General features: G+C 35.0%; 1 protein-coding gene across 2 annotated transcripts in view; it reads left to right on the top strand.

Annotated features, from left to right (window-relative positions):
- Window positions 1-12,199: 12,199 nt before the first annotated feature.
- The window catches only part of LOC143255596 (tetratricopeptide repeat protein 28-like), a 106,421-nt gene continuing 102,749 nt past the window's right edge, over window positions 12,200-15,871 (top strand). For both annotated transcript variants that reach the window (XR_013030739.1, XM_076511478.1), the window contains exon 1: window positions 12,200-12,757. Coding sequence is in view for 1 of the 2 variants with exons in the window: in XM_076511478.1 (XP_076367593.1) it covers window positions 12,725-12,757 (33 nt within the window). In the remaining variant the exon portion in view is untranslated. The remainder of the gene's footprint in view (window positions 12,758-15,871) is intronic.

A 15,871-nucleotide genomic window follows, 5' to 3' on the forward strand; every position in this document is an offset into this window, starting at 1 on the left:
GAATGGATAACGGAAGCTCGTTTGTTAGTATGAGCTAATCAGTGTTTAACCTTCAAGTTTGATGTAACTGTTTTGCTTGTACTTGTTTAATACGTAGAAATTTTTTCTTGAGATTCTGATTTATGCTAACAACAGATTGTTCGAGAAAAGTATGATAATTTTAATTATTTTGATAATTAACACACGCACACATATACTTAAAGTGGACCAGTTAAAACCTGATGAGATCCACTTAGAATTTTTATCAAGGATCGAATAGGAATTTTGCGGATTTTGAAGTCCACTTATGACGATCTAAAACATACTGTGATTAATTATTAATGTAGAATAAAAATTTAAATGACTGTCAATGCTAATTTCGTGAAGTTGTGACGTTTCTTAATTAATCAAATAATAGTTTCAATAGAGTTTAACAATTACCTAATTCAACGTCTAATATCTTTAGTAGCCCAAGAATCAATAATTTTGAATTGTACAACTCTTAATTCAAATCATTATAGATATTCGGTCATATATGTCATCAGTGATGGTACTATTTTATAAGCAAAAGGATTTGGTATATTTTTGTCATTAAATACTCCTGCTTATCTGTGTAAGAATACACCAGATTAGTTGTCCTTGAATACTTCTACTTATCTGTGTGAGAATACAGCAAATTAGTTGGCCTTGAATACTCCTGCTTATCTGTGTGAGAATACACCAGATTAGTTGTCCTTGAATACTCCTGCTTATCTGTGTGAGAATACACCAGATTAGTTGTCCTTGAATACTCCTGCTTATCTGTGTGAGAATACACCAGATTAGTTGTCCTTGAATACTCCTGCTTATCTGTGTGAGAATAAACCAGATTAGTTGTCCTGCAATATTCTGGCTTATTTGTGTAAAAATACACCAGATTAGTTGTCCTCGAATACTCCTACTTATCTGTGTGAGAATACACCAAGTTAGAAAGATATGGAATGTGTTTCATTAACTTAAAGTATATACCGCTGTAATTTTCTGTTTTATCAGTCTCATGCATTGCCTACCATAAAATATGCTTTTGAGAGCAAAAAAAAAAAGAAGGTATTTAAAAAAATTACGCGTATTAGGAATGTTTTTCGAAAATTTTTATTCTACATTCCAAAAAGAAATTAAAGCTGTTATGACAAGTTGCGTTACATAAATTATACGTGGAAAAGAAATAGTGAAATGTTTATAACCAGATAAGTTTAGGAGCAATGCCATCTATACATATGTACAAAAAACGATTCTTATCATTATATTCTTCCCATGTTAAGCTGACACCTGTTGAGCATTTTGTAAAGATTAATTTGAAATTCTCATAAGTGCGGTTGAAAATGTTTCAGGTTGATTTGATTTGACTCTAATGTCCTCAATATTTTTTTTAAATTCAAATTAAACTTATAGTATGTATATATACATGGAAAACATATCAGAAAGATTATGACAGACGTTCATTGTGGCTACAGTAACGAGGATTTTGATCAACGCTCCATCATCAGAAGATCATATTCATTTCCCTCTCGATCAGCGGTAAGATTACGCACTAACAACGCTAAAATTTGGGATTCGATTATTTGTAGTGGACAGAAGCAGGTAATCCCTTGTTTTGCTTTGCGCTATAAACTAAAAACTTTGAAACAAAGGTGAAAGGCCTAATCTTCTACTGTTGATTCATCAATTTGATTAAAGCCTTGCGTGGCATAATGATTATGGCATTTGACACACAACCTATAGGATGCAGTTTGAAACACCATCCCCGTAAACCCTCGTTCTTTGAGCCGTGAGGAGTTATAAAGTTATAGTCAATTCACTAATCGATTAGAGTAGACCTAGAGTTGGTGATGGGTGGTGTTGATTAACTGTCTTTTCTCTAGTCTACAACTTTTAAATTAAAAACGACTGGCTTATATACGAGGGCTGTTCAAAAAAAATACGCAGACTGACGTCATAAAACAAAATGTACTTTATTTAGAAGTTACAGGTCTGGGACCCCTTCAAAGTACTCTCCTCCCCAACGCACACACTTATCCCAACGGTGTTTCCACTTGTTGAAACAGTGCTGGTACGCTTCTTTAATAATGTCCTCCAGCTCCTTCGTCGCATTTGCCTTAATCTCGGGAATCGTCTCAAATCTTCTTCCTTTCAAGGGTCTTTTGAGTTTGGGGAACAAGAAAATATCTCAAGAAGCAAGGTCAGGTGAGTAGGGGGGTGGGGAAGAACAGTGATCGAGTGTTTGGCCAAAAACTCACGAGTTCTGAGGCACACATTTTGCAGCAACGCGGTGCATCTTCAATTTTTCGGTCAAAATCTCGTAACAAGATCCAACTGATATCCCAAACTCTTCAGCAAGTTCCCTGACAGTCAGACGTCGATTTGCCCGCACCAGGATGTTGATTTTGTCAACGTGTGGGTCGTCAGTTGACGTGGAAGGACGTCCAGGACGCTCATCATCTTCAATGGACTGTCGACCATCCTTAAAACGTTCATGCCACTTGAAACATGCCGTACGCTTCATAGCAACATCACCGTAAGCCGTGTTAAGCATAGCAAAAGTTTTAGTCGCAGAGTTTCCAAGTTTAACACAAAATTTCACAGCGAGTCGTTGCTCCTTCAAGTCATTCATTCTGAAATCCGCCAAACGAAAAAAATCGCACTTCACTTAAAACCGCGTAGCTAATACACAAATGAAGATATCTGCAATCGGGAAATGGCGTCGTAATCAGCTGATCTGTGCGAACCTAGCGACACCAAGCGGATTCCTCTGGAACCAACTGGAGCCGCGCAATTCAAACAGTCCGCGTATTTTTTGAACAGACCTCGTAGACTTCGAAGAGCTTTGCTCTAAATTCAATATGCGAAAAAAACAAAAACGTTTGCATTATTATAGTGCAATATGCATTTCACCGTGAGAACTTTGTTGTAATGTGTGTGAATTGAATACTTGAAAAACGAAAAATTATTAAGATCTTAATTTATAGACTTTTATCTCATAGTTTCTGGTAGAAAGCTGCAATCGATGTTCAAAACTATGGAGAGAGATTTAAGTATTGTTCTTCCAGTTGAGAATTTCGTACTTCATGATTTACTGATGATGTGTTTTACCACATTCTGTGACCTACCTTATAAGTAGTAGTTGTGGCTTTTAGTCCCATTTTTGCGCCAAACGGAGACGGAGATGTACCTTTTACTTTGATTAGAAAGTGCTTCAAAACTTTTTACTTACGCATAAATTTTAGGTTGTCAATTTTTATTACGGGCTAGGGTACATGGCCATGAAACCCATAAGAATAGAGGCTCTACAAAATGCCAAACCACCACGTAGTATTATAAAATTTCTCACTATCAAAGAAGGTTGAAATAAGATGCTTCTTCATGAAGAAAACTTTTCTGGTCGAGGTTTCAAGATGATTCAGTGATCCATGTTGGAGCACTGTCTACGAAAACCACATTGGATGGGTGAGAGAAGGTTGTTTTATTTAAGGATATAAAAAAAGACGAAAATTACCAAAATTTCGAAACCTTACATAGAAAGCTAGTCAAAGCAATAGGACGATAATTAGAAGGAATTTGGGGATCCCTTCCAGGTTTAGTAAAAAGGATGACAATGGCCTTGTGACAAATATAAATAAAAACAACAGAAGAAGAGCAAGAGGCAGAAGATAAATAGAGCAGCATCTTGAAATAAAGCTCATCATGTCTGACAAATATATTGTTGGAGTGGTTTATAGCAACTTTAAGTTTCACCAGCGTAAATAGACAAATATAATCACAAGGACTATCCACTCAAAATAAATTGGCAACCTCTCATTCCGTAAGTTGATGGCCAAGAAGGCAGGTGAAGATATGTAAGAGCTGGAAGGTGAGAAAAGTACTTTACATCAGCAACTTTCTCGCCATTGGAGAGCAAAATGAAAAGGAGTTAGTTATCATACTTCCCACCCATTGACTCTATATATCCTGTTCCAAACGACCTTGGAACTGTTGGTTGAAGAAATGCTGGTAGTGTTCTCTTAATCCAAGAGAATCTGGCTTTGACATCTGACCTACTGGATGTGGCACGATCATGCTGAAAAAGGAAGTATTTCTTAAGATGGGATTTCTGCAAAAGATAATAGGTGCGTGAAAAAAGATATATGAACCAGTAGTGAAAGAAAGTAGTCTTTGTCGAAGAGCAAATGCTCCACAAGACAATCCTTCCCATCAATATTAACACTACAACAAAGGTGATTGTGACCATTAAAGTATCCCTATATGAAGAAGAGAGATAGTAACTGTTCAATAAGATCATTAAGGTCTTCTTGATCACAATCTTTTCCTAAATTCAAATAAATGGAACAAATTGTGATGTATAACACAAGGAGACGTGGAAGACAACAACTTCCAGTGGCACAGTGAGGGAAACAGACATGATGGGTGCGTGCTTGTCAAGCTAAAGTGCCACTCTAACATGGGCTCTTTTATCATACATACTGTCATTCCTATACAAGGAGACAAACACAGAACAATAAAAAATCAACCAAGGCCTTAATGTCAACGAATAGAAAATTCGGCAGTTCCACTTAATCAAAATAGCCATTTTTACTTAACAGTAGAAGAACTGGGTGGAGGGCCTTTTTGGTTTCAACCACAACATTTTTGTTTGTTAGAAAGACGTCTGTTGACCTCACTGATCATGTCCTGCAACGATTAGGCAGGTCTTTGTCAAATGAAAGAGGTCCCAGTGATTGAATGCATGACTGAATAATGGTCATATACCTCGGGACCGACAAAGAGGGGCCTCAGTATTCAATGGATACTGTGGTAGGAACATAGATGGGAGTAAATGCATACTTTGCTATTCTTGGATCAACAGAGAGCAGAATAAGTTTGGTATGATGACAGAAGAACTTTGTTCGAAGATCAGAGAGACCGATCTGTGATCCCCTTTGTGGCAATGGAACAGAGTAGAGTAGCATATGTTCATGATGGAACAGTGGACAACAGTTTTTGTACCTCTGGATAAGAAATGTTGTTAACAGTCCTTAAATATTGTATCTCTTTTTACCTACACCCATTTAGAGCAAAATCAAAAGTATGAAGGGTGGGAATTATTACAGTTAATGTAATTTGAGCCAAACTAACATCCATGGTTGTTGTGACCTTAGCCACCACAACAAAAACATATCAAAGGGCCACGATAAGGCGTTCTACAGCGTATAAACTGCTGACACTAGAAACATTTGAGAGGATGACGAATATAAAGCCATCCCTTACAGTCAAGATAACCTGTCTTGATAGTAGCAGATGGATGTAGTGAAGTAAAGTCAAAATCAGAATATCTGTAGGCCATATTATTCCATCTTTTTGAGTGAAGATATTCTGGACAGCTAAAAATATATTGGCTAGAGTAACCAGTTAGATTTTCCGATTTAGAGACGGTAAGCAAATCTTCCTTAATGATCATCCCGTTTGAGGAATTCCAAAACAATGGGGAATAACCTCAATATGAATATCCTTAATGGACTTTGATCTCAAGAGGATGTCATTATGTTATAGTGTAGATACTTTGTCCAAGAGGTCACCAAAAATGTGGCTTCTTGTCTGACTTAAAAGAGCCAGCAAGCTCCTATTGTTCCTTCTCAATGAAAAAGGGAGAAATTTGCCTGAAGGTTTTCTCAGATAAAGAATGAATAATTAGAAATTGAGGTGTAGAAATGGTAAAAGGTCGTAAGAGTATATCAGAATTTTCAATTCAAGGTCGCTTTCCAATAATTGATTGGTTTTTGTATTTTGTTTTGAAAATACTTTCTTATATTATCTTCGAAAATAAGAAACATGTTATACTCATTCATTTCAACTACCATGGAGTCCTACAAAGAGACACACTATGCACTACTAAACTAAGACAGCGCAGCCATGCCAAAGTTCGGTGGGCATCATACTCTCACATCAGCATCAGACATAATGTCCATAACACTCATTTAGAACATCTAATATTGGCAGTTACTTGGGGAAGCCATCTGAAGACCACCCATTTACAGAAATCCAATGTTAAAGTGGTACATTGCAATGCCATGACAACACTTAATCACCAGGAGTCATTCTCTCCTGCTCTTCAAGGCCACCATGCATGTCAATACATAGTTGGAGGTTTGGGTCCCACAGGGGTAAATTATACAAAATGAACCTTCCTTGTGAGGTTCCTCCACTACGTTCAGGAATCCACATCGAGAGGCTAGTTCCAGTAAAATGCTGGCCTCTATTTGTGTTAATGGAAATTCATCCTATTAATCAGTCATCTTATTAGGAAAACAAGTGTATCGTACCTGGAGTCCAGCCTCTCTTTTTCGAATTCTAAAATTTTGATCACTTGTTCTATTACCTACATAATATAGGACAACTAATTAGTACAGTTTATCCATTTGAAGCCCCCAATAATCTTGTAAGCTTCAACATGATCACCCTTACCTTTACTAGTAAAAGTACAGTTATCATATTATATTGTCGAGAAGATTATTTTGAATTATTTGGTAAAAAATAATCTATTCTGTAATGCTACAGGCTACATTCACTTTGACGCAAGCTAGTTATAGGTCTAATTTCATAAACAATGTTTTAATAGGTATACTCAGAGTAATAGCACTGCTAACTTACAAGTAAACTTACTTATATATTTTCCTTACTAATAAATCATGTTTGTTTGTTTTGAATTTCACACAAAGCTACTCGAGGGCTATCTGTGCTAGCCGTCCCTAATTTAGCAGTGTAAGACAAGAGGGAAGGCAGCTAGTCATCACCACCCACCGCCAACTCTTGGGCTACTCTTTTACCAACGAATAGTGGGATTGAACGTCACATTAAAACGCCCCCACGGCTGAAAGGGCGAGCATGTTTGGCGTGACGGGGATGCGAACCCGCGACCCTCAGATTACGAGTCGCACGCCTTAACATGCTTGGTCATACTACTAATAGATCACTTACCGCTTGTACAACGGTAAGTCTACGGATACACAACGCTCAAATCAGCGGTTCGATTCCCCTTGGTGGGCTCAGCAGATAGCTCGATGTGGCTTTGTTATAATAAAAACACACCCTCACTAATTGGTCATTTAATTACTTCAAAACATTAAACTGCACAACTAATTAAATATTTCTCCCGAATTCTCGTCAGATCCTCACACATTGATTACATGTATTTATAGTGTATTCTCGTTTCTCCAAATTCCATGAAATTTCCAAATAATTACATCATCATAAACATTCCTGCTAATCTAGAATTACATTTGTGAATTTTATGGATCCAACGTCATCATCATGATTTATATCTTTCTCTAGTAAACAACTAAATGGGCCTGGCATGGCCTAGCGCGTTAAGGCGTGCGCTTCGTAATTTGAGGTTCGCGGGTTCGCGCCCGAGTCGTGCCAAACATGCTCGCCCTCCCAGCCGTGGGGGCGTTATAATGTGCGGTCAATCCCACTATTCGTTGGTAACAGAGTAGCCCAAGAGTTGGCGGTGGGTGGTGATGACTAGCTGCCTTCTTTCTAGTCTTACACTGCTAAATTAGCACAGATAGCCCCCGAGTAGCTTTGTGCGAAATTCCACAAACAACTAAATTATAACATTAAAAATATAGGTTAAAACAAAACATTTGTGACAAAAATTCAATGCACACATTAATAAAGCAACTGCTTTGATTTGATGAATATGTAATAGCCAGTATGATATGCAAATTAAAAATGGAATAAAATATTTACGTCTGCATTTTTAGTCGAAAAGGTTCAACTCTCTGATACGTTCGATTCTTAGAATTTCTATAATTGTAAAGCGTCTTGGAAAAATCTTGCACACGCGTTTTTAAATCAGTATTCACAAACGTCGACCAACGAAGCGTGAACGTCGACATTCCCGTAAACGAGGGAAAATAAACAACAAAACACACATTGAGGGCTTGAGAAAAATACGCAAAACTGGTATCGTGCACTAACATGAAGAAATATCCAAATTTTTAAACGACTGTTATTAATTCAGAAGTAAAGTGATTGAACATACAAATATAGAGTAGTTGAATATTTCTGTTTTAGATTTGAAAATTAATTTAGCATTACTTTTCCCAAATCTATCCACGGCCTAGTATTTTTTTTTCAAATACATGGGCAATAAGTAACTTATGATTCCATACTTTGTTGTTTTAATACAAGACTACATTCCGTGCGTTATAAGATTTGTTTATAAAAGTAATCGTTTTGTCTATTGTTTGAATAAAACTCCGATTTTGTTATATTTTCGTTTCACAATAAAAAACATATTTCCATAATTTCACTCGATGAAATAAGAATATACTTTGAAATCTGCGATTTACAAATTGAATAAACCCAAATTTTATGATAAAAACAAATATTAAAACTATATATTATTTTTTCACATGCATTAAGTCTGGCATCGCTAGATGGTTAAGGAGCTCGACTCGTGATTCGAGGGGCGCAGGTTCAAATCCCCATCACTCTAAACATTCTCGCCTTTTTAGCCGTGGTGGCGTTATAAAGCTCGGTCAATCCCATTATTCGTAAGTAAGAAAGTAGAACAAGAGTTGGCACTGGGTGGTGATGACTTGCTTCCTTCCTTCTAGTTTTACACTGCTAAATTGGGGACGGTTAGCGCAGATAGTCCTCATGTAGCTTTGCGCGAAATTCAAAAACAAACACATTCCTCTTAATTTGTTCGTTGCTGATTCAAAATAACATAAAGTACACAGTTTAGAAAAAACGGCTTTTGTACTCAAAATATATATATATTTTTTAACCAACGTTTCATTTGCGGCTTTATCAGGGTTAGTATACACAACTGTTTGATATTAGAATATTCTTTAAATTATAAAACTGCTTGAAATGTTCTATTTCTCGAGTATGCCGTAACGTGCATCTAATATTGTGTGGATTATTACTGTTTCACTATTGTTCTAAATTATAGTATAATTATAATACTAACTGTGCAGTCTGTATTAACATATGATTTGTACTAGCTGGAGTACGCGTCTTTTGATGTAGTTACGTAAATTAATATGAAAATTATACGTGGACATTTCTCAAAGTTCAGGTGCTTTAATTTGCGAGCTTTCGGTCTTCTTATCAGAGCCTTCATCGGACAACAATGAACATTACAAGCTCTCAAACAAAAGTATTTTACCGTCAAGAAAAGAGCGTTTATAATTCTACATATTTATGACAAGTGATCTTAGGACACGAAAAGTTTTCTTTATATGTAATTGTAAAAAAACGCCATTAAAACCTACAAAACACAAAATGTAAATATCTTCCCTTGGACTCAATGAATCTCCATATCAAATTTGATGTCAATCTATTTAGAGGGAAAAAGTAGTGGATAAAAAACAGAAAAACGACAGAGTGTGCAATTGTTAATCTGAAAGCAATAGTGTAAAATGTATTGGTATGACGCGTTGTTTTTGAAAAGCCATTCAATATATCTTTTCATGTATAGATTTTAATGAAGCATATTCCTTTGTACGAGTAAGTAACCACTTGATGATGGATCCTACACATACTTACTTCTTCGCACAGCAAGTTCACTTGGATTTATTAACTATAAACTATAAAGAGCGGATGTTCTTAAGAAACATCTTTAAAGCGAAATAACGCGTTCATAATTCTGTACACTAATTATAATCATTTTTTATTTCAATTTGAGAGTATACTTTACCTGGGCTGACAAGGCTTGATGGTTAGAACATGCGATTCACAATTTAAGGGTTGTAGTTCGAATTACGTCCCTCAACCTAGTTGTGCTTTTACCGTTATAATGTTATTTTTAATCCCACTATCCGACAGTAAAAAATTGGTAGTGTTGACTATCATTTCAAAATTAGGGAGAGCAAATGCTTTGTGCGAAATTCAAAATAACCAAAAATACCACACTCGTAATCTAAGGGTCGCAAGTTCGAATTCCCATCACACCAAACATGCTCGCCCCTTCAACTGTGGGGACGTTATAACGTCACGGTCAATCACACTATTTGTTGGTAAAAGAGTAGCCCATGACTAGCTGCCTTCCCTCTAGTCTTACATTATTAAATTAGAGACTATTAGCGCAAATACTTCGTGTGTAATTTTGCGAGAAATTAAAAGAAAACAAACATACTTACATAATTTGCTGAAATCGAAACTAAAATTGGCTGTTTTGCGCAACGGATTGCTATCATATACATGATGAATGTAGCCAAAATTCTTCTCGCCAAATAATATGTCTCACGAGAATAATGAACTGCATCCTACAGCTAGCAGGTAATTATATCATTAGTTTAAGGAATTATGAGCTTATTAAAAAGGTTTTTCATCTACAATACACTCCTAGGTATTTGGTCTAGTGAAAAATGTGTGGTTATCATTGAAACTGTTTGCGAGGTGCAGTATTTTAGCACAAATCAGGTGGTGATAAAAACACAGTAAATGTTATAGTAATTACATACGAAGATATCGCCTTTGGAATAGAAAAGGCTTAGAATGTGTATAGGGGCTGCTAGGGACAAACTCGTTTAGTGATAACAACTAGTATTTTTCTGAATAAATCAAGTACAATATAAAATTAAATACATCAACTCTAAAGGAGGGGGGAAGAAGTCATCCTTGCACCTGACCTCCTCAAATCAAAACAGATTTGAATCCCCATTCGGATAAATGACAATATTTCTTGAATGTAACTTAGCATACAATAGTATTATTAGAAACGTTTTATTAGGGTGTCCACAGGGGTAACACAAGAGGCACTGATTCCTAGAAACTAAAAGAGATAAATTATTTATTCAGTATATATATACATATATACCTTTATATTTAGACTTTGTCTCCTCCTCCCAGCGAAAGTCCTATTGACGCTCAAGAATGTCAAACTGTAAGGTTTTAGGAATATCCAAAATTAAACAGTTGCTAACATAAATATAATAATTATTCATCTTATGGTTGTGAATAAATTATGTAGTCGTAAAACGTATAATTGTTTTGTTTCTCCTCAATTATGTAATTAGGTAGTTTAGCCAAGGACTGAAGGTTTCAAATATTAATGATATAATTTGCATTATAGAATATTGCAGATACTGTTTTCAAATTCCGTATTTTATCTTCAAAACTTTCCATAATGCCTTAGACGTATATTTTTCATTTTATTAGCTATAATGCTAAAATTCGGAGCTTGATACCTACTGTAGGCGCAGTACACATAGAGAATCGTGTATCTATGTGCTTAAAAATAAGTAAACAAATTACATATTTTGTAATTCTTTACTTTCTTTTCATGGGAAAACTTTGCTGTCAGTGAAATTGTCACTTTCCATTACGTACGCGTCTCTATCTCTCTCTATTTGGGGCATGAAAGAGTATATTTGACGTGGGTCTTAACATTCTCTTTGCCACTTTCTCTGTGATTTCTTTCCTTCTTCTAAAGGAATTTTGTTTGAATTTCGCCCAAAGCTATACGAGAGCTACCTGTACTAGCCGTCCCTAATTTAGCAAAGAAAAACTAGAAGGAAGGCAGCTAGTCATCGTCGCCCACCCGCTAACTCTTGAGCTACTTCTTTACCCACGAATAGTGGGATTAACAGTACGTTATAACACCCCACGGTTAAAAGGGCGAACATGTTTGATGGAACGAGGATTCGAACTCGCGACCATCAGACTGCGACTCAGGTGCCCTACCCACTAGAGAGGAAGTAATATAATATATATGTGTGTGTGTAGTACATATATTAACTTTTAGACCAATGTAGTGTTATATTTTTTACCTACACACCTGTCTCCATTTAGATAAACACTATGCAACAAAATAGTCTGAGCTCACTTTGAACAAGTAAGAACAATAGAAACATAATTCAAAATGAAAGACTCCCGAAGTATTTTGAAGTGTTTGTTTCAATACGATTCATCGACAATTACCATAAGATTGCTTTTGGTTTTATTTCAATATTTTAATTTTACCGAATCCAATGTACTTCATTGGTATGAAAAAAGAGGGAAGAAACATTATCAAAACTTCATGTATGTCAAAATGTACAAACGAATTCTAGAACTAACTTTTTTGATTCGGCATATTTTGTTGATAAACGCAATATTAACATATGTCAGTAAGTTCTTGTTATAAGCAAAGTCAAAACAAGGGTCTGTATTTGTAACAGTCACGCCTCCACTAAGACACAAGCAGAGCAGACTTCAATCGGACAGCTTGTGCTCAGGCACGCGCAGTGACGTTTACCTGCACGAGGCTCATTCCCCACATTCCTTCAACTTTCATACTTTCTTCGCTGTTACTTTCATTGCTTGCTTCCCTTTACCCCTGTCGGCGATCTTGGTAGGGTGCAAACTCGTGCTAAGTAATAGAATTGTAGGTAAACTGGTGAATGACGTGGTGCTTTGAAGGAATAAGCAGGATGTGATAAGATAGAAGAAACATAATAATGGTGTAAATAACTAACTTTATTAGTTGCATAGCAACAGGAAAATTTGTTAGGAAGGAGTTTTAAATGTTATAATATTTTAACGTGCTTAGCATTCAGCCAGGTAAGTTGAAAATGGCTGCTTAACAAATGTTTGGCGAGTCGCAGCCTCAACGTCGACAAACTCCAGAATGCAGAAACATCATGTATGGATTTTGACTAGATAATTATTTTTTTAATTTAGATAAGTTCTTGTTGTCAATGGATGCACAAAGAAATGCAACAGAAAACCATTAGTTAAAATGGAAACAACAGTACAACAAGAGTCGAAGGAGGTAGGTGTGAATTATTGATGTTTTCTATAGTCTGTATATAATAATATTAACATTATAACTTCTATACTCAAGCTTTAGATAAAGGCTAACAGTGACAGGAATTTGTTGGACTAAGCATTATGATTCTTTACATTATAGAGTTTTGACATGATTAGGTATTTACTTTCTAAACACAAACAGCAAAAACAAATGTTTTGAAACTTAAGCATTTATTTCATTATTTTCTGTGCTGTTTTTACTTGTAAACTATTGAAGGGCTCTTGTCATTTATACTGTATTGTAATTTGTATAGCATATAATTGGTATGATTTTAGATATTTAACTTTAGGATAAATAAATTGAAAAAGAGATACACAGCTGTTATTCAGTATTTTTCTATATTTGCAGTATCCAATGGAGACTGTTTTAGCTGCCTTGATAATTTTTTTTTTTTTCTAATTACTACAAGGCCTAACTGGTTACCATATTGATAAAATACATTATTAAGTAGTTACATTAGACAAAGTGATAACATCAATGATAAAACTTATCTATGGTTATGTTTGGTATAAGTTCTATGTTTAGTCTTGTAATCAGCTTAGAAAAATGTTAAGACACAACATCTTTATTTTTACAGTATTTTACATTTTTCCCTATCTTGTTGAAATAAGGCCAATTTAATAGGCCAACTTTGAATTTGTATTGTTTGGATTATTTGCATGCAAATAAGTTGTACACTTTACCCTTCTAATATTGCAAATTTTCTCTACCTCTAATTTTATGAACGTTAATAAGTTTGATTCAGAACATAAATACATATTTAAAACAAAATTAAGAAAGAAAATTTCTAAACAAGTTAACTTGAGCATTAGTACATTAACTTCAAATATTAGATTTTCCAATCAAAGCATGGCTGGACCAACCATATCCAAAACAACACAGGCATTCATTTGAGATGGCATTTTTGTTTTATTTTCTATCATTAAATTGAATGAACTTCATTTTTTGCAACTGTGTAGGGGATGTGGAATTTTTGAAACATCTTGACAAAAGAACAAAATATTTTCACCCACCTTGTTGCATAAAGCAAAATCAAACATAATTTTTAGGATTTTACTTATATTTAATATTGAACATAATCAATATAGTACCATTAGAAACTCAGTGTTATCAGGAATGACATATAGCATGTTTTGTATCTAAGCTCTTAATTTTTAATTTATGTTTAAGATTTAAATACTTTTAAACACTTAGTCATTAGGAATGTATTGTACAACATTAGAAATACCATATGCAGAACTGATAATTAAACCATGATTTAAATTAATACTACTACAAACTAAACTGGTGGGTAATTTATATATTTAAAAGTGTACAACTTTTTTATCTTGCTGGAGTCAAACTGGTAGGTTTCTGTTGTAGACAGATACAGTGTGATAATATTGTTGCTATTCCTCTTTTCAAATGATACGATAAGAATTATCCATATAATTACAGGCATATTATTCTTATAGTTCTGGCATGAAAAGTTTTTGGAAGTGTATAAAAGATGTTTTGCAAATACCACATAACAAAATTTAAAATTTTGTTTGATAGTCAACATGGTTTTATTGTTGGAAACTATTACCTGGATAATGTTTTGACAATCTTTGAAGAAGTTATCACATCTATACGAGGCTCAAGATGTAGATTTGGTATATCTAGATTTTCAGAAAGCATTTGACAAATTGCCACATTATGGTCAATCATCTGTTTCATGTGACACTATTAATGCTTATAGGCAGTTGATTATATTAACTTACATACCAGAAAACTGAAGTACAACAAGAAACCTGTTGGTCGGTCATGGGGTCCCATTTACTAAACTAAATTCCAACAAAAGAAAACTTCAAAGACAGCATTTAAATATTTATTCAGCCTTCTCTTAAATGCCCATAAATTTTGATGAGATATCTTGCCTTCTCTCACACACAGTAACTTAATCATTCATTGCTTCCATGTATGTGCAAATCATTTTGCTTGTCATTAGCCCTGAAATTCTGACCCATCCCTCATTTCTGTATGGCTCAGCTGCATTATAGAATGCAAATAAACATGAAATCTTTCAACCAATAGGAATGAAACACATTCTTCTGTTACAGCTGACTCCCTCTATGTTGTAGACTCCAATATTTACTTTTTTATTTTTGCACAGTAATGTTAAGATCTGTTCATTTCCACTTGTGTATTTACTTTGATTTATCTTTATTCTGCTGTTTATTATACAATTTACTTATTTTTTCCTTTGTTTTATACAGTGATAATCTTGCTGTAGTGTATTAATTTCTAACTCCATTCTAGTTGAACTTGAATTCTGAACTTTATTTCACTGGCATTACTTCAGCAGTGAAAAATATTACAATATTTAAACTTACTGTGTCTTAGGCTTACAGGCCTTACACTTTCAGCTGTGGAGTTCTTGGTTTTTAGACAGGAGTCAAAAAATCCATCATGTGGTTAGCTGTTTTTTGAAGTATGGTGAATCTAGACAATATTAAGATGATTCAGGTGGGTTTTTTTTCCCCCACTACCTTCTTTGGCCTTACAATTCAGATTGTCCTGTTAATTATGACTTGCTGCTGGCTGCACTTGATGAAGATTGTGCTGAAACAGTTGATGAACTAGCACAAAAGCTTAATTCAACCCATTCAATAATTCATTGTCATCTGCAAGAGCTTGGAAAGGTGTCAAAACTTGGAAAATGGGTCCCTCATGATTTGACAGAAGTCAAACTTAATACAAGAGTGGACGTTTGCACTTCTCTGCACTCTCGTGAATGTAACTGACCTTTTTTTGGACAGGTTAGTGACTAGAGATGAAAAATGGATATTTTACAAGAATGTTAAGTGCTGTAGACAATGGCTCAGTGCAGGTAAACTGGCTAAATCACATCCCAAAATGGACCTCCACCCTAGGAATGTCTTGTTAAGCATTTGGTGGGATATTGTTGATGTGATCCTCTTTGAGTTTCTGCTACTCAATGTATAAATTGCATCAGACTTCTATTGTCAACAGTTAGAACACTTGAATGTTGCACTGAAAGAAAGGAGTCCTGCTTTGATCAGTCATAAAGGTGTTGTGTTACACCAGAATAAT

The sequence above is a fragment of the Tachypleus tridentatus genome, chromosome 7 (assembly GCF_004210375.1).
Source record: "Tachypleus tridentatus isolate NWPU-2018 chromosome 7, ASM421037v1, whole genome shotgun sequence".
Taxonomy (NCBI): Eukaryota; Metazoa; Arthropoda; class Merostomata; order Xiphosura; family Limulidae; genus Tachypleus; species Tachypleus tridentatus.